The sequence below is a fragment of the Talpa europaea genome, assembly GCF_964194135.1.
Source record: "Talpa europaea genome assembly, chromosome: 16".
NCBI lineage: Eukaryota > Metazoa > Chordata > Mammalia > Eulipotyphla > Talpidae > Talpa > Talpa europaea.
In genome coordinates this window covers 15,028,591-15,054,383 of record NC_140084.1, presented here as the reverse complement: position 1 = coordinate 15,054,383, position 25,793 = coordinate 15,028,591, and the positions used below count along the sequence as shown (strand labels likewise).

At 43.7% G+C, this 25,793-nt stretch overlaps 1 protein-coding gene across 1 annotated transcript in view; it reads right to left on the bottom strand.

The window, feature by feature from the left end:
- WWOX (WW domain containing oxidoreductase) overlaps positions 1 to 25,525 on the bottom strand; it is a gene marked incomplete at both ends in the record, with an annotated part of 917,223 nt that extends 891,698 nt beyond the window's left edge. Inside the window, 4 exons of the mRNA XM_084256789.1 lie at positions 15,236 to 15,414; positions 17,462 to 17,519; positions 18,403 to 18,467; positions 25,419 to 25,525. Of these exons, the coding sequence (XP_084112915.1) occupies positions 15,236 to 15,414; positions 17,462 to 17,519; positions 18,403 to 18,467; positions 25,419 to 25,525 (409 nt within the window). The remainder of the gene's footprint in view (positions 1 to 15,235; positions 15,415 to 17,461; positions 17,520 to 18,402; positions 18,468 to 25,418) is intronic.
- Between the last annotated feature and the right edge of the window lie 268 nt (positions 25,526 to 25,793).

Below are 25,793 nucleotides of genomic sequence, written 5' to 3'. Positions count from 1 at the left end.
CCATACAATGCAAAGCCATTCTTAAAGGAAATAGTCAAGGAATGTTCAAAAAAAATGCATTTGTAGAACCTACTGACCATGAACTTGAAATCACTTATTTACAAATGTGATAGTTCCCATGTTTGCTCTCCTCCCAGCTCAGCTCAGCCTGGTACTTATACTCCTTGCTTTTGTAAGCTCAAGTCCTTGTGATGAGCCTCCTATTACATGCAGTTTGGAAACTTCAGTAATTCAATCTATATTCATTTAAAATCATCAGCATTTGCTCTTCAGGGGTTAGTTTGAAATTATTTCACTTTCAGGAACTTCAGTTTAAACAAAACATATATTTAAGGTAAAAAAAAAAAAAGATCCTTTTAAAAGCTAAACTCTAGTAAATTCTTTAATCAAATAGGACCGTCTTTGTAATCACTTAAACATGAAATCAACAAGTCAACTCCTTCAAGATGAGTGTGCCAACCTCAAATTAGAAATGTTGAAATTTAGCTACCTTTTGGTTTTTACATTATAGGTAATAAAATGTTTGCTTGTAATTTATAGATACATGATATTATTCCTTGCCCCCCCACACACACACACACAAAAAAAAAAATACTTCTTTCCCTGCAGCCTTGACAGAATGTCAAATCCTGAGTTTAAGCTATGATTCTACCTAGAGTTCAATCACAGGGCTGGGAAGCAGAAGGGAGCAAAGAAAAGTCATAGCAATTATAAAATCTCCCTGGTATACACTGTCAGATGAATAACCAGCATTAGCAGAGCTCAGCAGTACCATGGGCTGAGAAGGAGAGAGGCCAGAGCTCCAAGACAAAGTCAGAACACAGCAAAACACATCAGCCAGCAAAAGAAAGAAGGCCACAGAACACACCCAGCAAGCTTGCCACTCAAATGAACTACTGAGTTTTAACCCATACTGTCTGAATTTTTCAGACTTGCATGGACTGTAAGCACGAACATCAAAACACAAGGTATAGACTTTTGAAAAGTTCCTAATCCAGCTGCATGCTTATTACCCCAAGGCAAGCAATGGAGCTGTGATTTTTTTTAAAAGATTTTTTAAATTTATTTATTTATACAAGCACTGGGTGCTGTCAGAAGCGCGGGAGGGTGAGAGAATTCACCAGAGCCAGAGTGGGGAGCAGAACAGGCAGAAGGACCGAAGTACACTGCTAAGGGGAGCAGCAGGCATGGCAGGAGAGGTCTGAGCACCATGTGGGACCCTCACTGGTGGCCGGGGATTGAACCAGTGCTGCAGAGGCTGAATGCAGCCTCAAAGCCCAGCGCTCAACCGCTGTGCCACCAAGAGAGGCCCAGAACTGTGATTAATACAAATTATAGAATAAGCAATGACACTGGGCCACAGATCCCCACACTATTCTGCAAGTTCCCTATTAACTTTTTGCTCACCCAGTACCTGCTGTAGGTTTGGCTTTCCTTTAGTTACTCAGGAGATGAAGCTTAAGAGAAATCAGACTAACAGTAAGACTCAAAAAGCATCAGCCAATTGAATGAAATGTCTCTTTAATTTACAACAGCAAATTTGGAGATTCACTTGTAGATGTCTTCTCAAGAATGAAAAAAGACTTTACTATCCTGTACTTCTAAATATAAATAGAAAAATGCAAAAATAATTAGAAACTACCCAGAGGCACACGTGTACAAAGGGCAATGTGTGGTAAAATAATAACAATAATAATAAAACTAAATTTAAAAATTATACCAAAAGGCAAGTACATTTAAATGTTCTCTAGAAGCACAAAGAACAAGGTGCTAATATCTTGGCCTGTTTGTATAATAGCTCCACAGGGTAGGGATTCTGATTGGTTCTACAGGAAGACTGGATACTTAGTACTCAGTATGAAACAAATGTTTGTTGATTGCACAAATAACCAAATACAAAGTGTGTTGGATTTACATTCTGCTCTATAAACAAAATTCCCAGAAATGTTTGGTTATAATTTTATATTTAAAATTTTATGTTCATTGTCATTCTTTTTATCACAGTTTTTCAAAATCTGAGGTGATATTATTATATTATTATTTTGATACATCTCTAGTTGGCTGAATTTCTACCACAGGGTTGTATTAATTTGCATGTGAAATAGATGATCTCTGGTGGTCTGGGAATAAAATTGTTTGATCATACCTGTAACTTCAAATTTTCTCAGACCTGGTAAGTGGAACTTTTAGTAATGACTAAGGACCCTATACAAAATGTTTTGAACTCAGATAAAATTTTTTGTTTTGCTTTTGCTAATGAGTGATTGGCTTTTTGAATTTGGAGGCCATAGAATTTTTCTGTCTTTGAAAATAAGAAAACAATAAGAGATTATTTTGTGTTGTTTAAAAAAAGAAAAAAAAAAGTGTGCCTGTGGCTGTAAGGTCTCCAGGCCATCATTATGACAAACCTGGAACCAGGTCAAGAAGCCACCAGGTAAAACCAAGTAAGAAAAAGAAAAATACCAGATGGTCTCACTCATAGCAGGAATGTAGAAAACCTAAATAAGGGACCAGGAAAAAGATTAACTATAATAAAGAAAAAATCAAAATCAACAAGCAACTGTAGACCAGAGACACACTACTAGGGGGAGCGGAGAGAGAAGGGATTAGGGTCAAAATAAGGGGGGTAGGAATTGTATGGGGAATATAACCAAAATGAAAATGCATACTTTGTGCAAAAATGAAAAATGATGTAAGAATTATATAAAATAAAATAATAATAATTAAAAAAAAAAGAACAGGTAAAGCCTAACTACAGGGAAACACCCTGCAGGGGGCAGCACCGCTCAGCCTCTGCAATTGCTTGGTGGAAAGGACACTGTTGCCAGTTCTTCAGAGAGTCAGAAATCAGGATAACCTGGTAGTAAAAATATCCTGATTCTCACCTGTTGGCCAGTACTCTAAATCAAAGCAAAACATACCACAGTACATTTTTGTGCCAACCAAACAAAACAAGAGGGGGCCAGCTGTAGCAAACAGGTCCCAGTGTTTAGCTCCTACCCGGCCTACCTTGACCTAATGGTCTCCACCAAAAAGAAAGAGCAGGAAAGAAAATGATCCTGCTCTTATCCCTATCACAGGATACTAAGTTCCTTAGTATAAGGCAATACTGTGAAAGATTCAAATTAGACATCATTCTGCTTCAGACAAACTCAAACGGCAGAAAGCAAGGTCTCAGAGAGTTGCTCCCCTATCCGGATCACTGATATCACTAAGCCAGTTTTTTTCTAGATAAAATCAACAGCGCAGAGAAGCTGGTAGGTGGAGAAGAAGCAGAAAAGTGGAGGCAAATATCTTCCACACAGGGGTTGTGTAATAGGTGATAATCCCTCACCGTCTATCTCAGGCTGAGGAGTAGCCCTCAGAGATGTCTGTGTCCTCATCCCTGGGACCCAGGAATGTGGCCTGAGTAGGCAAGAGGATTTCTGCAGGATCATAAGATGGGGAGAGGCTACTGGGTTATCCAGGCAGGCCCCATGCCATCATCACACTCCCTCTGGAGAGGGAGACCTGCCTACAGGAGACGAGAAGGTGAAGGTGGAAGCAGAAAGGGGAGTGGTGCATTTTGAAGACAACAGAAAGCGCAAGGGAAATGTACCCAGCCTCTGGAGCCTTTGAAAAGTCCAGGAAAGTGGTTCTCCTGGACAGCCCCCAGAAGGACACCTGAAGCCTCGCTCAAGTTAGTGCTATGGACCTGGGACTTGTGACTTCTTGCACTGAAAGTGAATACCTGTGTGTCGTTCCAATGAATACGCAAATGTGGAAGGAAAAGGTGAGCCATCGATGCACATGTCTGTGTTCGGGTAAGTCCAAAAGTTCTACCCTGATGGCAGGCAGACACTAGTGACTTCCCCTTCTTCAGTACCTCCCTGGTCCAGACAGTGGGCAATAAAGGCAGACTGCCATTGCTAGGCTGGGTAGGAAAAGAGGCCTCCCAGGCACTCAGACTGTTTCCAAGTCAGCTTTTCAAGCTGAAAGGAGTGTCCCTCACCAGAAACCTGATGGAGACATTCCCAGGATGGATCTGTCACAGCACTCCCCAGCCTGCCTAGTGCTCCATCTGGTCACTGCACATGAACTTAGAATTGAAACTTCCTTCATTAACAGATAAAGTTGTAATACCATTTTTTTTCTTTTCCTTCTTTGGTCATGCCACTTGGAAACAAGGTGGTGATGCCTCGACTGATAGAAGCTTCTCAAACCCCAGCTGCTGTATTTAGCCGGCTCAGCCGCCTTGTGGTACAACACAGCCTTGTTGAGGAGCTGCCCAAGAGGCAGTGGTAAGATGTTATGTTGAAAGATGCAGCAAGTTTTGATATCTCATCCTGGCGGCCATGGCGGGCTGACACAGCAGTCTCTCCATTTGAAAGAGATTGATTATTTTCATTCTTTTGCTTCATGTGATCATCAGGAAAACAGATTCTGGAATCAAGATGTTGCCGGCAGTTCTGTGGATGTCACATAGCGAACAGCACCAGTCTGCTCTGCTTTTCCCATTTACATCTGTCTTAGCCCTTTGGGTGTGGCACAGGCGGGAGTGAGGAGCCACACGGGCAGCGACCTGGAAGAAAATGTCTCATCCCAGAACCCACATTTCCACCATAAGAATTCTGGACAGTGATAGCCTATCAACTCCAGATGGGACAGCACCTACCCCAATATTCTAGTCCTAGTCCCCACATGGATGGCCCAGCACACCCCCATAGTACTTGACCTTGGTTACCTTTCTAATACCTGGAGAAAACACTTGCTAAAACCTCTCAGTATCGCCTCACAGAAAATACCAAGAGATCCTATTTCAGTCCAGCCATTAAGGAATTAAATATTACTCTCCATCTTCTTCCAAACAAAAGCCTCTTCCTGTAGTTAGGGGGTTTCCCCAGTCCCTGCTACATTTGCATGCTGTGTGTCATTGCCCCTGACAAAACAATTATGAGACAGAACATATTCTTCTCTTGGCTTTACAGGTGAGGAAAGTAAGGGTGGAACTAGTTAGGTGACATGCCGGAGGTCCCATAAGTTAACAGTGTCCTCTTTCCCCACCTAGTCTCTTCCTATCATGTCCCAGCAGTTGTCAATGAAACTTGGGTTTCTTGAGTGCTGATAAAATTCTATTCAGACACCACTACATTCTCGGGTGTGATCAAGAAAAGAGAACAGCCAAGTTGGACATTTAGCTTACTACACAGGGCAGTCCTGTAAAAATCCACCACCAGCTTCAGTAAATGAGAATGCCAGAGCCCAGACGCCATATGGTGTCACATTGATGTGTTAAAGGTAAAATAGTTTTTCTTCCTTCCCCACTTCCCAATGTTAATGCACATATTTTCTTCCTAGATTGCAACAAAAATAACTCTTCCTTTTTTTTTTCCCCTGCATTCCCCTTGATTCTTTTTTCTGAATGAAGCTACTCTTTGACCAAAATGTTTGGTCAAAAGGAAAGCTTTCCAAAGTGTTTCCTTTCATACCCAAGATGAGTCCAAGCCTAAAACAGGTATTTAAAAAGGTCACTTGGGGACACACTCACAGATATAAAGGCAGCTTCTGGGGATCTAAGAACCAGGAAGCTAGGAAATACCAAACTAATTTCACTCACTGACTCTCCTGGGCACCGTCTTCCTGCAATGACTACCTGTATATGAAACGCCTGTGGGGGCTACACTGGCTATCCCCCCAGGCGCCTGAGTCCCCATCTTCTTGAACAACTTTGTTCAAGAATATTAAGTAAGAATATTGCCTGTGGTTCTCAGATGCACAACAAAAGTTCAGAGACAACAAGGAACTTGCCCCGAGTCACTCAGATGGGACATGGCTAGGCCCGGTTTTGAAACTAGGTCATGTCTGCTTCCCCAGCCAGCATTCCTTCCCCTGCACCCTGCTGCCTCTCCGGATAGAAACTCGCTACCTATCAAGCTTTCCCTGGCTGTCAGCAGAGCTATTTTCAGCAGTGGTACAATTTCACCACGCGGGATCCAGGCTCATCAAATGAGATAATGCAAAGAAAGGCTCTGAAGAGTTGTTACTATCATTAATAGACGATCTGGGGAAAATTTGCAGAACCAAAATAACCAAATGGCACCTACTGTGATATCTTGGGACTCAACCACAGGTGAGCTGGCCAATTAGGTATTTTCTGGGGTGCACCCTCCGTAAATGCAGGTTCCGACCTGCAGTACCTATGAGTTGAGCTGTAGCCAGCGTACCAGATAAAACATGCTTAAAAGTTTTTAGGGGCACCCCCTGGGAATGAAAGTAGTGCCAGCTACTTCCCCATGGTGTCCTATTTATGACAAGATTGAACAGGTACTTAAAGTAATAGACACTTTGAGATAAATTAACTTCTAAGAGAAAGGGACATTCTGAAAATTAAATTATACCACATGAAGGAGGCAATCAATTAGCAATCAATACATATCCGATAGTTACGCATATTAGATAGAAAGGCAATTCATAAAAGAATAAATACAGATGATGGAACCGATGAGGAGCTGATCAATCTCACTAATAATCAGAGACATGCAAATTTCAGTGATACACTGAAAAAATGCTAACGACCAAGGTTGGCAAGGATGTAGGCAAATGGGCATTCAGATTGCTGCAGGCCTCTGGGGGTGTGGTTTGACAAAACAAATCACGATACTAAGGTTAGGGAACAAATCCCTCGAGTCAGCGATTCTACTTCCAGAAATGAAACTATAGAAGATTCACAGATGGGTACAAACATTGAGTTACAAAATGTTCATCTCCATTCTGTAGTTATCAAAAAGCTGAAATCCACCCAAATGTGCCACAGTGGGAGAATGATTATGACCTATTAAGATGTTGGATATTGAATGGCAAGGCAAGATGCCTGACTTTCCAACTAAACAGAAAAGTCACAAAAGGATAGAAGGGAAGGGGAAAATGCTGAGGATCATACATGCTAAATACGAACAGTTATTTCTGACTAGTAAGAATTTGGGATGATTTTTTCTTTTCTTATCTGCATTTATTTTTATTTTTACTCCTCTGCATCTCCCAAGTCTATTTCCATAAGGAATACATTTTCTAACAATACAATGTAATTTTAAAAATTGTTTAATTTTAAAATTAAAGCTAAGCTAGCTTAAAACTGACATATGTATGTATATACATACATGAGTTGACAAATGCTAGTTCCCACTGCCCCATAGTTGTTTTCCCAACACCTACTTTCCAGTCATAGCACCACAGGAGAATTTGGTAAGGGATCTTCAGAGGCTCCACTGCCTCGGTCCAGCACACAGCCTGGCACAGAGCAGGCGTGCTTTTATAAGTGTGTTGAGCTTAGGCAGACTGGATGAGCTGCGTGGAAAGAACTGGCTCGGCAGTGGGTATTCCTCAGACCTGGAAGGTGGTACCTAGATTCTGATTTTGTTTCTCTTTATATGAGATAATGGATTCATGTGAAAGGCCTGTTTCCATCCAGCTTGCTAGTCACCCTTTCTTCCACCACCTTTCTCTCGCTCTCTCTCTCAACTCCTCCTTCCCCACCCTTGCTCTCACTTGCACATGCATACAATCTTAGAGCTCTTCTCATGAATTTAGTGAGGAAACACTGATTTCCTTCAGAAATATCCATCTGAATATGCCTTTTACCAAGAAGGATCCAGAAAACCAAGCAGAACAGCCTGGTAAATAACTCCGAAATTTGAAACAATAAGATTCAAACCATGTCACCCAACTCATTAAACAGGAAAACACTTTCTATTCACCTCATTTAGTTAGGCTTGTGCAGATAAAGACTGGCGCTTCCTAACCCACAGTGTCACTCATTAAGCCAGAGGAAGATAATCAACCTAGGTAAGAAACTCCAGCTTTTAGGATTTGCTTTTTGGACAATCTATTAGAGACTTTATTTAAGAGATCTTCACAAGAAGTTCCTCCTGCTGAAACCTGGTAGTTATTCTGGAAAGGATGAGAATTCGAGTTTGAAGAGTGTGTGTACATGCGGCGGAAAGTGCGCGGCAGAGAGGAGGCAGAGTATCACACTAAATACGCCACAGTCGAGGAGGTTTCAACAGCCAGCGCGTCTTTATTATTATAAAGTCTGTAATAATTCCCAGAGTAGCCATCTGGTTTTAACAATTTTTATTTGATGAACAATGCACACATCTGTATACAAATGACCAAAATATCTTTACTCTGGTGAAAGGGTTTTGCACTGTTACAAGTATATTTACAATGCTTTCGTGCTTTTATTTTTGAAAGGAAAAAGTTGCTGAGAAAAAGAATAATATAAATAAAAGTATGTAACAGTGTGTTCGTTTGGCCCCCATTTAAAACTTGAAAATAAGCAGTTTGATAAAGCCAAAAGTGTTTTCTTTTCTGGGCCAAATTTCCACGTGAGAGCTGAAGCATGTGGTTAATGTGTTGCCTCAAACTGTAGTTACAGAGCCAAAATAAAAACTACCCTCTCTAAGCCCTAGTATGCAGAGTACTGGCTATTTGCTTCCAATTAAATATCTGGTTTAATATGGTCTCCATTATTTAAGAGATCTATGTTAAGCCCAAAAGGACACATTTTCTTCTAGTATAAGAACATATCATTAAAAAACCAATCTCATTACAATAAATTATATAATACTGGGTAAAGCTGGAGTGGCAGGGGCAGGGAAACTCTATGTTCTTAGAACAAAAATATCAGATCACCAAGGCATTCTAAATGAACCTTAAACAGAAGACATTAATATTTAAATGTTACAATTTCCACTTGGGGGGGAAATCACATTATTGATAGGCCAGTGCACTCAAAACCAATAATGCCATGAAAACACACGCCCTTGTGTGATTTGGCAGGGCAGGCTACTCCCTGGATACAATGGCCCTTTTTGTGAAATGGATCTCTTCATCCTTGGCATTTCATACAACAACAACAAAAAAAATTTAAAAAGTAAAAGGGAAAGAAAGAAAAACAAACATGACACTAGTAACAGTCTTTAGTTTGAACTCTCTCACCACGAAGTACAAGACCTAAAAGATATGTTAGAAAAGTAAAAGGCATTATTTAGCAGAAATGAAAGCAAAAGTGGCTGAAAGGAAGAAAACTATATTGAGATGATAGTGCTTTAGTGTGTCTGTATGAAAGGGCAACAGAGCCCTCCAGTGGACAAAAAATATAAACATATGAAAACATTTTTCTGTAGGTTCATTTGCATTGAATATAAGGACCCTTCCTTGCAGAATTCTTAACAGGTCATTGTCTTATGCAGAAGCAGAGATCAAGTCATTTAAAGTGGGTATTAAGTAAAATAATTTCCAAATTTCAAAACCTTATAAAACACTGGTAATCCCAATGGGAATAGAAATCCTATTTTTAAATACTCTCCTCCAAGAATGACTTTGAACCATTTTCTCACTGAGAGAAGGTTTGCAAGATGCTCATTGTTACGGTGCCACTCGAACAGTGAGTGTCTAAATCTATGTGCAAGTGTGCAATCGGCTAAGTTCACATGACAAAAATGTTTAACTGGATCAGGTGTCTATTATTTGTATATCTGTTTACAATTTTAGTAAGTTTTTATGTGATTGCCAAATTTTGAGATGAGACTCAGTTAAACTATTGCAAATTGTCACTTCCTTTAAGAGATATTTAGCTTCTCAAATACTCTGATCATGTAGCTTCTGTGTATATTCAATGCTTAAAGGTTACTTAAGTGTAAAATGGTTGTTTCAGTCATAAGGTCCTAATTCTCACTTTTCATGGAATGCTATTCAAGGACTTTTCCCAGTATTGTCAACAATCTCAGTAGATTCTCAGAACAAAATAATTTCAGAATCATTTTACGTTTGATATATGGTATATTTTAGCATAAAGGAGAAACAGTCACAAATATTTTTAACGTAAAATGTGAGTTTAAGTTCCCGAAGGGTAATTTCGATCATCCCAGAAATTTTTCCTCTACTTCCTGATCATCCGGTTCTTAAACAGAAGATAAATGCCAAGATTCCACTAGGTAAGCCTTATCAGAGAGGAAATTGTAATCAGGCATTTCCAGGGGCCAAGTGTGATGATCCCATATGAGTAAGATTTAACCAAGAAATTGAGTGTCAGTTAGCTTGCGGCCTTGAACACGTGGGATCTTTTGGAATAACTGAAAATAGTCAATGGCTTGGTTTAGACTAGAGGGCAAAACTTAGTAACTCTAAGTCTGAGAAAGAAAATAAAGAACTGAGGAATGTAAGAGAAGTTTGTCTGGCTCAATTGCAAAACGCAGATCTAAAATCTTAAGAATGAATGAATGAATGCACTGCTAGATGAAGAAAAGCAATTTTCTTGTATTATTACAGAACTGATAGAATTTATACCAGATAATCTTTCATCATGGTGATGCTTTATAGGGTAAAAGGATATGGCAACTACACTTCATTCTGTACTTTCAACATATAATTTAGAAAGAACATCCCAAACTTATAAAAATGGGTTTCTTAAGCTGTAGCAATGAATTTCAAAATTACACTATAGTAACAACATTTTGGGATTCCTACATGGAAACCAGATACTTTCATTTTGATTCAAGGGGGACAAATATAGGGGTGATTTAGGCAACTTGAACATGTATTTTTTGTATCTTAAAATTTATAAATGCTAATATTTAAGAGTGTGTATTGTGTGTGTGTACACATACATTAGAATCTCCATAATAAACTCTAGGGAGGTGATTATATAGCATAAATATCAACCAAAAATTGAAGTGCCAGTCCAAAACTACATTTTCACTGGTATTTACTAAGGTGGCCTACTTCAGCTGTTCAAGGAAAACTTAGTTTTTTTCTTGTTAATGGGTTGTCTGGCTCAAAAATCAAAACCAGACCAGATTATTCTGGATTTAAAAATCACATTAAGGCAGTCCAGTGTTATAAAGGTTCAAAATTAGAAAGCAACTTCTCATCCTGTCTAAACTCTGAAAAGGATTTTAAAATCAGATTTTAACCACTAGTGGTTTAAGATGAAAAGAAGGGGGTTTTATCATTATTACCAATGAATAAAGACCAAAAATATCTAATTTGCTCATACTTAATAGTTTTAAAGTGGATGTGTAACAACACCTGGACTCACTCCTTCAACCCCACATGATAAATCCTCCTGCTCACTGCAACAATCTGCCTCAGTTCCGACAAACATCCCCCTACAAGGAGAAGTGACCCGAGGAGGCAGTGCCCCACACGGAGGCATCAGGCAATTAGGAAGGAGCCTGAGAAGCAACCTGCCTCGATGAGTACATGGCAGCATCACATTTCGTACTGAACGCTTCTCACGGGGAGCCAAATTAACTCAAGCGTCAGGCTGAGTCTGGAAATGCGAATAGGGGATCTTCCACAGTGGGAAATTGCCTAGCCAAAAGAACTCCCTTTCCCCAGACTTCCAGTACGGTTTGTAATTAATGATCACCAGGTTGAAGCTATTTCCATTCTTTTTTCTTTTTTTTTTTAACCAAATCAGCGCCATCGAGTCACTAACTCCCAACATGTCTGTAAAAATGCCTGCCCCTTACTGCTCAGCACCAACAGAAACAAACTCCTCCCTTGTGTCTACTGGTTAGCGGTCATTACTGTGGGTTCCAGGTCTCTCGGGCTGTTAGTAGAAGCTTTGGATGGACAGATGACTTCCCCCTGGATATTGAGGTGCTGATTTCCACAGAGAGAGGTCCACAAGTTACCGCTCTCAATCTACAAAGTTCTTCAGATTCAGAACGCTGGTCAAACAAAGGTCAAGGAGAGAAGAGTGTTAGTTTCTGAGGATGTAACATCCTAAGCTCTGCAGCTGCCTATCAAGGGGCTGTCAGGATAGATGTGAGGCAAGGGGAGCAGGCACTGGTGAAACTGTATGATGTGTGCCCACAACCTTCATGGGGCTCCAATTTGTCTAAATTAGATGTGAATGGTGACTAATTTAGAGAATGGTGGGGTGATCTCACTTTGAAAGGGATTAAATCATCTACTGCAGGGGTTAGCAGTAGAGGCATAGAGGACTAGACAGGAAAGATTTCAGGATTTGTAGGTATATGGTCTAGGCAGCAATGACTCGACTCGACTCTACTGGTATGGCAGAAACAGCCACAGACTAAATGGGAATGTGGGGAAATGGCCGTGGCTGTATTCCTGTAAAACCTGACTCACAAAGTCATGCAGCAGGTCAGAGTTAGCCCAAGATCGACAGTTTGCCCCTAAACTAGGTGACAGTGCTACCTGGCAACAAATGTCAAGAGCAGAAACAATGATTTCATAAGACACAATGCTTTATTCTGACAGAATACTTCTCAGAATCTTTCCTCTACCTTTCAGAATCACCCTGATCTTTTTTTTTTTTTTTAACATCCCTGTACATTTTTTTACAATATAGGATTTCTCCCCTCAGGTGTGGTCACCAGACTCAGAAAATTATGGTGACTGCATCCTGATCTTTTTCAGCTAAATGAAGTAGGACTCCCTCCACCTGTTTCAGTAACATCAAATAAAGAAAATTCAAAATCTCTCTCTGGCTCACGCATAGGGAGGGAGAGTACAAGACAAAATCTGCTTGGAGCTCACTTCAGAGGGGCAGTGCTCTAGAACAACCCGGAGGCTCAACACCACCTCCATCCACAACAGACTGCGTCAAACCAAAGGCCTGTCCAAGAAAGCAGTACCTTGTGGGGAATTTTTAAAAAATCGCTGGAAATTCCAGATTTATAAACCAGTCTTCTATAGCACATTCAGTGACCTATGTTTATAGTTTTGAAGCCATCATGTTCTGAAATAAATACCGATATGTTTTATTCCAACCCACTCTGCTTCAAAGAGAACAGACCTTCGGCAGGCTAGAGACTACACCATGACTACAAAGAAAATAGGCACCCCGGAGGGAATGCCCACACCAGGAATGCTGTGAGAGAAGACAACTCATGAGAGTCCAGAAGTACTGGGAATGAAGATGCCCGATTCGTTCCACATTCAGTCACTGCATTTGAAATGGGCAGAAATAAGGAGGTGAGAGCAATTTCTAAATTGGCATGTTTCACAATTGAATAGAAGGAGGGACTTTATCTAGAAGCCACAGCCTACTTGAGCAAGGACACTTTCTAAGGCAGCCAGGCCGGATATAAAAGCTAACTGAGTCCTGATGACAAGCCTATCTTAACCACTTTTCTCTCTTCCTGATACCACAGCTGCAGAGTCAAAGTTATTTGCAAGGATTTGACTGCCTGGAATTTTCCATAGGATATTATTTCAAAAAACTAAGAATAGGACTATTCAGCACTCACCTGGCCTATGCTTCTCAAGAGTGGATAAGGGAACAGAGGTAAGGTGGTGGTGCTAAAGGCAATTTTGGAGGAAAGCAGGGCCGGGGGAGTATTGGGGCCATCTGCATAAGAGCTGCTCTCCCTGAGACCTTTGCCAACATCCCTTGCATCATCAGCTTTACAGTCTGCCACAACATCCAACCAGATACCCGATACCTACTTACAAAGTCCACAAAATGGAATAGGACGGGGGAAGGACAAGTCCAGGAGGGGATGCAGGTGCCTGAAGAAGCAGAGGCTCTGGGGCTTTCCCCAAAGAAATGTGCGGTCCATTCTGATCAACAAGGTATTATTCTCAATGCTTCAGAATCGCCTCCTTTTCAGTCATGGTTATGTATCCAACTAAACACAGCTCTGTATGTATTCTGAACCAACTCCACTAGTCCCAACATAAAATATCCCCAGTCTGTCACTGCAAATTTTTGACACAGCACCGGTCATATCCAGAGGACTGGTAGCTCGTGTCAGACACAGCAAGGTTTGAACACTTCCACAGAAAATAATCAGCAGTCACATATCTTCCCATTAAAGGAAAAACAGTCTAGCCGGAAGATTAAGGGAAAGAGGTCTTCTAGTTAATTTTCTGGTTAACTGAGCACTAAATAAATAGAGATATTTTACTTAAAGTCCTTAAGTCTTTATTTTTCCTGAATTATCTACACTGTGTTGGTCCACACCCTCACATCAAAGTGGTCAGTATAATCAACCCAGTATACTGTTTCATAGATGACTGACAAGACAGCCATTTTGACATCAGACACAGCTACTTGAAGTTTAACCTGTTGCAGACATTCAGAAAACAGAACTGAATATAATAGAGGCCCAGGATGAGGTCCGATGGTTGATTTTAAATAAATGCTTTTTAATTTACAAAAAAATAAATCAATTTGCTTCTTAGATTTTAGAGTCTGTCCCATACAATAACGGGTCCTCCAAGAACATGTTTCTCCTCCTTTGCTGGCCTAATTATGCTGGGGAGTATTTCTGGAGGTTCAAGAAGTGGTCACTAAAAACTAAGAAAGAGAGACAGGAGAGTGGAGCTGATGCACAGCTTATGAAAGGAAGAAACAGCTTATCAAAGAGACTGCCCACGGGGGAAAGGGTGCGTCATGGGGGCACTGAGGGTTCAAAGAAACAGAGAGAGCTGGACAAACCACCACAGGCAACCCCATTTTCTACAGCTATAAATTATTCTGAAGGTGTATATCCTTACTCAAAGCAGTTGGTTCTTACTGATGCAGATATTGACATAAATGGACCAAAATAAAAAAGAGAATCATTTGGAGAGCTACTGCACAAAGAACAGCTTTGCTGCTACTTTTAACACACCTTGATGCCAGAGGAAGAGCCCCCTCCAGAGCCACCTACCTCACGGCGGCCACCGCCTGTCAGTAAACACTGGCGATAAAGAGGGTTAATTTAGAAGTTAAGACAAGGATAATATTCCAACTTTAAAAAGAAATAAGATCCTGTTCCCAAAGGAAAATGATATTCTCAGGGACCAAGGGAAACCTGCAGTATCCTTTGTTCCAAAGTCATGGTGCGCTGTTGCTCCCAATATTCCATCACCAATCAATTTTAGCTTGAATAACCTAGGTAATTGGAATATGTCCGTACACCACACAGCCCAGGTCAGAAACTCTTAGACAGAGCCTGTTGTTTCTAATCCTTGAATACCAAAATAGCCACAACCTTTTGCTGAGTATTCAGCTTTCAGGAAATTCAAGGTCGGCCCATATGCAGCCTTCTATAACACTGGGACTTAAAGAGGCCAGTATTTTAATGAAACGATAGCAGCAAAGGCTGTAAATACTCTTTTAAATTAAACAATCACTATATAAAATTTTATTATAGTTAGATTTAAGTGGATTTCATTATAGCAGTGACAAAAAAAAAATAATAGTAATAATAGCAACTGTGAGTTAATGGCCTACCTATTCCTGAATTAGCTCCAGTAACTACCACCACTTTGCCAGAGAAATCCCGGCCCTGGAGTATTTCCATGGCGGTGGTGCTGCCGTCGTATCTCTGTCTGGTGGTGGGCTTTGTAGGGTTATCATCCACAGTAAATGCCAATCTTGGGTCCAAATAGGTAGTTCTTTTATTTATATGGCTACAAGGAAAAGGAGAAAGCAATTAACCCACACGGAACATAGAAATTTAAAAATATAAGATGAACTCATTGTTTAGACTAGGCAAGCCCCATTTTTCAAATACTAAAAAGGTTTACTCTTAACCCTTGAAAGAATGGGGGGTCAACTTATTCCATCTTTTGGCCTCTAGAAGGATTACATTCCTGCCTGGAGAGAGAGTCATGGAATCATCTCCTTCAGAATTTCCTAAAAATATGCTGGCACATACAATAAACAGTGTCTTATTTCTTTGGCACTCAAAAAAAGAGAAATGCTGGTTCTTTTTCTTTTCTGTTAATTGTGTAAATGTGGCTATAAGATCTGACAGTCACTGTATCCAGGAGATTTCAACCCAGTCTCTCAGCTCTGTGCAAGGGCATAAGAAGACTGGTAGAGAAGCAGAAAACTCAAATGATAAAAGTCTTCTCAATAAAAGGCTAACTACCAAAATCCTAATGATTTTTCTTTCAGAACTGTGCTCATACCTCCTACAATCACTCTAATTTTTATTTGAAGGTGAGCTGAATCCTGTAGAAATAATAATAAAATATCTCAGGCCATACAGATTAATGTTACTCCTTATGTAACAGAATTTAATTTTGCATTTCAAATGTTTTCTTGGGATTTGAGTTAAAGACCTCAAACTATCTTAAAAACTATTTCTCAGGAGAGAGATGACAGTTCATCATTTAAAATGCATTGCAATAGGTATATGTGTAAAATTATATATAACTTAAAATCTATACTCATCACCACATAAATACTAAGACCCAAAGACAGTCCAACTTTCACTTTAACTACATACAATGAAGCAGGAAGAGGATCTTTTTTTATTGAAGAAGTGCTACACTACGACACTGTCAGTTTCACACAAGTGAGCAGCTGCACTTCACTGCCATGCACAGTTGACAGGGGGAGTGGGGCCAGCCTGCATGAGAATGCAAGAGCCCCAAGGGTGCATCTCTTCCAACTCCCCAGTGACTTAACCCTAGAAGCTTGAAAGAGAGGGCAGGCTAAGGGAAAGTATTCTCACCATAGAAACAAATCAAAGCTTTCCCCCTGGAGAGCTGAGGCTAAACATTCATCAGTGCTCCATCTAATAGGCTGGGAAAGGCGAGGGGACCCACCCAGGTGGCACCTCAGCCAACGCATGGGTGTAAGGTGAGTCCAGACATGCCTGGCTCCTGCTACGTGCCACAAAGGTGGCTACCGTGGTTGTTAATTATTGGAGTTTATTCTAAAGAGAGTTATACAAACAAGAATGCTCAAAATGTTATTTATAATTACAGGTGCCAAATAGGACATTTCATAAATTATAGTCTATCTCTACAAAATACTCCACAGTTATTAAACAACATTTCGTGGAAAATGCAAAGACATGAGAAAAAAATGCTCACCAGATAATATGTGGAAAAAACAGGTTACTCTGCAGTTTACACAGTACATTCTGTACTTTTTAAAGAAGGGATGTGTACAGAAAACAGGCTGGAATTTAAAAGTAGTTATTCCTGTATTACTCAACAATCAAAAAAGATAAACACATGCAGTTTGCAGCAACATGGATGGAGCTAGAAGGGATCATGCTCAGCGAAATAAGCCAGAAAGAAAAAGAAAAATACCGGATGGTCTCACTCATAGCAGGAATTTAGAAAACCTAAATAAGGGACTAGGAAAAAGACTAATTAATACAAAGTAAAAATCAAAATCAACAAGCAGCTATAAACCAGAGACACACTACAGGGCGGGTGGGCAGGGAGAGGAAGGATTAGGGTCAAAATTAAGGGGGTGTGCAATTGTATGGGGAATATAACCAAAATGAAACTGCATACATTGTGCAAAAATGAAAAATGATGTAAGAATTATATAAAATAAAATATTAATTAAAAAAGTAGTAATTTCTGCTGGTAATATTACAGTTATACACTACATCATATTTTTCAGTAGTCAATGCATACTACTTTTATAATAAAAATTCCTGTTAAAAGGCAGAAAGAAATGACCAAGAAGAGTTTCCATGTACATACTTACTCGACAAAAAACACTTGTCCGTTCTCATCAGTTTCTTGTTCCCATCCATATGGTAAATCTGAAACACAAGAGAGATAGGCAGGTTCACATGAGGCAGGGGTGGCACGGGCTGAAGTCCCTAGGTCAGGAAGGCACTATGCCCTGACAGCTCATGCTGTGTATCCCCCCATCCCACAGCCATCATGTTGCTGCCCTCCAGTCACATCACCCCACTATGCCAAGTGCAGAGGCCCTCGTCCCAACCCTACTCCGCATTTCTTCTGCCTCTTGCTTGGAAAAAAACCTGCTTCTTCCTGCTCCTTCCTAAAGGTTCCATCTATTTCCTGCTTTCACCAAGAACCACACTGATGGCTCCAATGAATGCCTCCCTTGAATGCCTCAGAGGACACATCTATAGGTAGAGCAGGCACCAAGATCATCTACATGGTGGCTTGTGGTGCCTCTTCCACAATATGATAGAGTAGTTTCTCTTTTTCCCACACATCTGTGTTGTCTTCACAACTAGATCCTAAACCTCTTGAGGACAGGGAGCTTCTTATGTGCAGGTCTACTCTGTCAATCACACACTCACTCAGAAGCATCTACAAGTCACGGCTTAATGGAATTCATCACCCACTCGTATACTGCATTCCCTGGTAGAACCAACAATTTCACAAACAGAACAACCACGGGAAAACCTAAAACAGAGTCATAGGCCCCTGCTATTTCAATAGTCCTTTTTCCTAAGGCCAGTAGGAAACCATCCTCATCACTCTTCCCAAAGACCATGTCACTTTCTGCTAATCCCATGAGCGCCTCCGAGTACAACTCCAGTTCCTTGATAGCTTCCCATTACAGTCTTCCCAGAAGAACAGCTCTACCTGCTCCCAGCCACCCGTGACACTGTCACAGTTAATACTTTAAGTGCAAAGGTCTTTGCTATGTGACAACAGCATACAAACCTCCTGCTATTCGTTTTCTTTTTCCAGTTTTCGGATGTTCCCACTGGGTCTTTTCCTCAGTGTGACTGTTTAAAAAAAAAAAAAAAAAAAAACACAAAGTAATAATTAGTAAAAGTTACACTTCTAAAAATGAATGAATGGCATTAAATGTTTCCTCTTTCAAATGATACTCTTTCAAGATTGGCAAAGTTAAACATTCAGGAAAAAATACTCAGAACATAAATGTTACCACTTGCTTGAGGTCACATTCCCCAGGATGAAAGGAGAAGCAATCTGTGGAATCTCCCAGAAGCTCGCCTCCATCAGCAGGAGGAGGACAGTGGGAGGGGAAAAGGACCCCAGCTGTGGGTCAAGTTTAGGAAGCTTACTGACTCAGTCAAGATAACTAGAGAGGTGGGGCCTCCCCGGTGGCGCAGCGGTTGAGCGCTGGGTTGCGAATTTGCCCGCAGCCTCTGCGGCGCCGGTTCGATCCCCGGCTGCTCCCAGGCCACCAGTCCCACATCGCGCGCAGACCTCTCCTGCCGCCCGCTGCTCCCCTCAGCAGTGTACTTCGGTCCTTCTGCCTGCTCTGCTCCCTGCTCTGGCTCTGGTGAATTCTCTCACCCTCCCGCGCTTCTGACTGTACCCAGTGCATGTATAAACAAAACAAACAAACAAACCAGCAAACAAATAAATAAAGCATGCCTCTATAAAAAAAAAAAAAAGATAACTAGAGAGGTATTTTTCCTTATGCTTGTTTTAGTTTTATTCCAGGAGAGACTGACAAGTGTCAGTCTAATTTATAATGCTGGTATTCAATATCATTGAGCTATAATATTAATCTTCTTAAATGTTTCTTTCTACAAATATATCTCAATGTGTTTTTTTTTCTTTTAATTTTGTTTATTTTTGCATAGAAGAACTGTGGGGTCCAGGCTTGAGGTGCCGGATGGGGTGGGGGGGTGTGTGTGAAAGGATTCACCAGAGACAGAGTGGGGAACAGAACAGGCAGATTTTACTAAAATACACTGCTAAGGGGAGCAGTGGGCGAGACAGGAAAGGTCTGCTGTGCCATATGTGGGATGGCTCCCTGGCCAGGGATGGAATTCATAAAAGCGATAACGCCATAGAAGTGATAGCACTGAAACTTAACCCCTAGGCCACCAGGGAGGCCCTCAATGTGTTTTTTAAGCATTGATTGCTACTTGCTTTCAAAAGTAAGCAAAAATGTAATAAGATAGGTGCCTAGATGACCAGTTTTGTACCGCTGATCAATTTACAAACCTCAGAGCCTCGATTTCCTCATCTTTCAATTGGAAATAATCCTGGTGAGACCTTGGAAATGTGGTTAGGGTACTGTTTATAAAAGAATTAACACACTTCCTGACATATAGAAAGCCCTCAAAAGTACTCTTATTTCAAGCCAAATATATAAACTAATCTGATTTCTCTGCCAACATTAGCTTTTTATCTCAGAAGAGCACACAAAGTTATAATGAAAATAGTGAGCCAATAACAGACTAGGCACACCTGTCAACACGTGACAGAATAAAACAGAAAATTACTTCACCAGGGAAACAAACAGGTAGACATTTTCAGAGGTCATCTGGATTTCATAAAAGTTCAGTTATTCAAGCCAAAATAAAGAATAATTTTTAATCATTCACATCTAGATTGTAAAATCTGAATATCCCTTCCCTATCCGTTATTTTAAAGAGAGTAAGTCCAGGGGGCATGAATTGCTCATAAAATCTTGCAAGTCACAAGCAACAGTCTTTTCAACTGCTGGCTTCTGGTCTGTTTGCAAGCAATCAGTGGCCAGTGCAGGGACATGGCGCAGGGTCACTGTACTGGGGAAGCAGGAGACCCGAGTGCCCTATCTCATTCACCTTACAACACCTACATTCACTTCACAACACAAGTAGAAAGGCAGACACAAACCTGTGACCTTGACTAGTGAACAGCTAAACCACTGAGCCAAAGGGACATTCACTCGCAGTGACTCATGACTAAGAGAAACCCATACAAGCCCATGCATTCCCACATGCTGAAGGCGCTGACTCCCTGGTAAGGGCAGCCTGCACCTTTTCACACCCCTGCTTCTGCTTGCAGACAGTCACCCTCCTGGTCTACTCTGTAAGCCTTGTACTTCTTCAAGAAAGTTCCCAGAAGGGATTACATTTTCCTTCCCTGAAGCTAAGTAGTTTTCAACCTACAGGCGCAGATGAAATGAGGTGGAAGCTGAGTTCCAACAACTTCTGCCCTCAAGAATCCACAAAGTGGGCCTCCCCGGAGGCGCAGTGGTTGAGCACTGGACGGCAAAGCCGCTCACAGCCTCTGCAGTGCGGTTCGATCCCCGGCCACTGGGCGAGGGTTCCACATGGTGCGCAGACCTCTCTTGCCACGCCCGCTGCTCCCCTCAGCAGTGTACTTCGTCAGTCTGCCTGTTCTGTTCCCTGCTCTGGCCCTGGTGAGTTCTCTCACCCTCCCACACTTCTGACTGTACCCAGTGCTTGTATAAATAAATAAATAAATCTTAAAAAAAAAAAGAATCCACAAAGTGGCCCCTGTGAGTGGATGCTGACAATACAGCCGTGAGTCACTTACTGACAGGGAGACATTCTGAGAAATGTGTCATTAGGTGACTGTCGCTATGCGAATGTCCAGGAATACAATTACACAAACTTTGATGGCACAGCCCACCACACGAGTAGCCCTATGGTTCAGCCCACAGGGAACACTGTATCTATGGGCCCCTCGCTGCTGGAAACAAAGGCCACTAACAGCAGGTGTGGGGGTGAGTAAGCAGCATACAGGCCTGCATCGAGCAGACCAGACCCTTGGACACCCAGCCTGAGCCTGACTTGTGGTGGGCACGCAAGTGTAAAAATGTATAGCAGATAAATGTGAGTAAGTAAAGCTCACTCAGAAAGGTTGCTTTTCTATCCTGAGACCTTTAAGTAAATAAAATACCCCAGGTTCTTAACTTTGGCAGATAATGCCTCAGCCAGGGTTTCTTCCCCAGCCTTCCTTACAGAGGAGTGGGGTCAGCTTGTTCTTGCTGGGACTGTCCTGTGCACTGCAAGGTGCCCTGTGCATTGCAGGGGGATCAGCAGCATCTCTGATCTCCACCCACAGGTGCCACTACTCCACATCCCATACCCGTGACCCTGGATGTGGCTCCAGATGTGCACAGTACCCTTGTGGGGTGTGGTTTCCTGAGGAGAATCTCGAGCCTGGCGCCAGGCTTCCTAGCTCTCCAGTCACCCACCATGTGCTGAACCTTCCTGTGCCTCAGTTTCCCCACCAGTGACAGCACTACTTCGTGGGCCTGCAGAGGGCTAGGTGAGTTAATGTGTATGGAGAACTAGGAATCGCACCTTTCATAGAAAAGTATTATTTTAAATACTTTTATATTATATTCTTTCTCATGGTAACCACAGATGACTTTTTAATGGACAGAAAATTATGACCCACATCCCCAAAGTGTTATCTTACCCTCCCTTAAACAGAACTCTACTTTATTCCTTTTTTTTTCCTTCTTTGCTTTCAGTAAGCTTTCTGTCATTTGGAGAGATAATTAACAGTGATTTTAATTTAAACCAAACGGATCAAAGTTACATTCACATCACATTACGCAGACGTAACTTTCAAGCATGCTTGTCAAGGGTATTTTTTTTAGAAAGACACTCGAAGTTAACTCAAAGACCCAGAGCGACTGTGAGGAAAGCCAGCTCTGCGGATGAGAGAATTGTTGCCCAGCTGTGCAAGAACACAGCCCACCGGCTGCCAAGAGGCCTAGGTTTCAGGAGAAAAGGGGATTGGGATGGAGGACCCAGGAAGACCCAGCTGGTGGCTACTACAGCCCCCTGCTCAGAAGCCTATACTCCCATCCCCTCTACCCCCATCTCCTGGATCCTGCAGAGGGGCTGCCCTTGACCATGCCAGGAGGGGAGAGAGGTCAGTCAGCTCTTTGGCCATGGGCCTGTGCTGAGAGGTAGTGGTTGCCTCTTCCAGGGAGCCCAGCAGGGTGGGCCTTAGAATCACACGATGTGCGTGCACCTGTGAGGTCTGCAAGGACGCCACCAGGCAGGTGGGAAAGCCCAAGAGTTGACAGAACCCATACAATGGACACACAAGGCTGTCTGCCTGGGAGCTATGAAGTCTGCCCCTGGTCCTGCTGCAGTGGGCAGAAGACCATTTGGGGAAAGGAAAATGGAAATGCCATCTCCCCATAGCAAACCCAAAGGGAAGGCTCAGTGGCCATTCCAGAGTTGGGTAGGAAAAGAAGTAAAAGGAGGCTTGTAGGTCAAGTGAAATCACGTTCCAGGGTCAGGATGGGTCAGACGCACTCTTCAGTCCCAAGAGCCAAAGAGCAGAGGGCAGTGGGCCTGCACAGAAGGCCTGGAGAGGTCCCCCAGGTGGGAGCCAAGCAAACCTAGCCACGGTAGTTGGTATAAAGAGTGAGCAGCAGGGTCAGTTTGAATCCAAAAAGTGCAGATGGAGCTGGGGAAAAAGCGGCTTTTTGAAGACCATGAAGTGCCGCTGAGTTCCCTGGCCACAAGCTCCCCAGACTTGGTCACAGGAAGTGGCGGGAGTGTTCAGAACATAGTAAGGGGAAGGAGCAACCCAAGCCCTGACACTGGTCACCATCCGGGAAGGAAGCAGATAGGAAAGGTCACCCAACAAAGGCATAGGGGGAACAGTGGGGTGAGCACCTGCAAGGGAGCCTCCAGAATGACCCGGGCTCCAGGGCAAACTTGAACAGAGTATGGTGGAGGGCCCAGGAAGGCCCAGCTGGTGGCCACAACAGCCCCCTGCTAGAAGGCCTTATCCTTCCATCCCTGCCCCCCAACCCTGTCCCCATCTGGTTCCTGCAGAGGGGCTGCTGTGGACCATGCTGAGGAGGGGAGCAAGGGCAGCCAGCTCTCTGGTAACAGGCCTGCCCTGAGAGGTAATGGTGTCCTCTGCTAGGGAGCCCAGCCAGGTGGGTCTTAGGGTCACATGATATGTGTCCCTGTGAGCCGCTGTGACTCTGGACTAGAGAATGGGCACCAGCCAGAGCAGGAGGAGAGGAGGGAAGTGGGTCCTGTGCATCTTTGCATCCCAGGGTCCCAATACGTAAGCCTTCCTAGATGAGTTCGTTTACTCATTCCACAAGAGCTCCTGGCTGGCAAGCACTAGGGATTCAGAGATGAATGAGAAAAAGCCCCTGCCTTCAAGAGATTTGCAGCTGGGAAGGGAGACAGAGCAAACACAGAAGAGCATAGACAAGGCTAACTAAGCCCTATGAAGCACGTAACAAGGTGGAAGTGCAGGAAAGGCATGCGGGAAGAAGAGCTCAGACAGTGATATTTCAGCTCAACGCTGAGGGAAAGAGCCCTTCACACGACATGTCCATGCAGCAGAGGGAACAACAAATCCAGGGGCTGCCTGGAGCCCTGCAACAGACTAATGGCTCCCTGCTGCTAGAAGAGTTCTCTGGAGTTTCCAGAGCAGAAACCAGCGTTCTAAAGACACACAGCTGATAGCACCTTCTGGCTCCAAGCCTTCTGTGGACCCCTGGGTCCTGCCAACAGAGACCTAGCTCCTCCGTGAGGTTCAGAAGGGACTCCCTAAACTGGGTTCCAACATCTCGGCCTCTACGTTATGCTCCTGCACCACAGGCCACGCATGGGTCTCCACACTCAGTTCTCTACCTGGGCTGCCCTCCTGCCCCAGGCCTACCCACGTCTACCTGTGCTTACGACACAGCTCAGGAGACAACTCTCCCTGGTTGCCTGGCCTGACATGCCCCCCATCTACCCACGCACAGTGTGCTAGGCACACTGCACCGGGAGAACCTCACCATTACCACTGGGGCTTCTTAAAAACTAACAGCCAGGTCTCGTTTGCCTCAGTATTGCCAGCACCCAGCAAAGGGCTTGACCCATGCCAAAATCCGTGTGTGTTTTGAATGAACTACCCATCTTTTGTTTTGTTTTCCCTTCTACCAAGTCTCAAAGGCAGCTGCGTTGCATCGCTGGGCAGACCAGCATCACCTGGGAGCTTATAATATACCAGTAGGGACAGAATGCTCAAGCCAATTAAATGAGAATCTCCGCAGGTGGCACCAGGGAAAGATTTTTGATTTAAAGTTTTCCAGACATTGGTTTTACATCCATGTTTCTCCAAGCCATGTGATAAGCTGCCTCCCTTGGAAAACCTGAAAAATCCACCTACCCCACTTTGGGGGTCTGCTGCCCAAAGTGGAGACCTGAAACCTGCATTGGTGCCAGTGCCAGGGGGGTTTCTGTGGAGACCTGAAACCTGCTTTGGTGCCAGTGCCAGATGTATAGTTCTAACAGCCTAGGAGTTGCTGCAGAGACAGTAGGAGACACTACCAGTTACGGAGCAGAGTACCTAGTAGACCTGTGCTAAGTGCTTCATGGACAGTGCCTGCAGGACAACTCTGTGCCAATGCACTGGACAGAGAAGGCTGTGCCCGAGCGTTCTTTCAGTGGCCCGAGGTCACACTGCAAGTGATGGTGCAAAGGGTCTGCTAGTGTTTCCGAAACTCCCCGGGGAAACTGTGGTGCAGCTACAGTTGTTACTCTGTCTGTGCGTGCACGGATGTACACGCATATGCAGCTACACACGAACATGTCACTCATACATCCTCCGAGGTGCCCTCCCCTGGGTCCCCAGGAGGAAGCTGGGCGGTGGCATTTTTGGATTTTTAGTTTTGAGGGATTTGCCACCACAAGGCACCGTGCAGTGCTGCCTGCTGAGCGGCAGAGGGCGCGCCTGCGCGCTGACAGGCGCCCCCCGGGACCCAGGGCCTAGAGGGGGCCGGTGCCTCCTCAGGACCCCGAGGCCTGGCACTGAAGCGCTGGGGCCATCACTGGGCTCGCAGGCCCCGGCCAGCTGGCGCCGCGCCCCGTGCAGGTGGCGTCCGAGGGCGGCGAGACGTCCCGGGCACGAGAGGCCGTCAGGTTCCAGGTGCGTCCCGCTCCAGGTGCGCCCCAGGCCCGGCGGCCCCCCGGCGGCCCGCTTACTTGGCATAGTAAACCCAGCCGTCCTTGGTGGTTCTCTGCTCCCAGCCCGGGGGCAGCTCGTCCTCGCTGTCCGTGTCGTCCAGGCCCGCATAGCGCAAGGCGGCCATGGCGGCAGGGGCGGCCTCGGCCACTCGCTTTTGGGTCTCCTCAGGCAGGAACGCGCTCCCGCTTCAAGCGAGCGCCGCGCGCGTCGGGAACCCAGCCGCTCGCGCCTGCGCACTGTGCCGCCCGGAGCGGCTCCCCAGCTGAAATCCAGGTTCCGGGTTTTTGATGATACCAGCGTCCTAAGGGGCGGGGCCTGAGGAGAACCGTGGGGAAAAGGCCCAGGAGGTCGCGCTGCCGCTGGGCTGGAAGTAAAAGCCGGAGAACTGACTG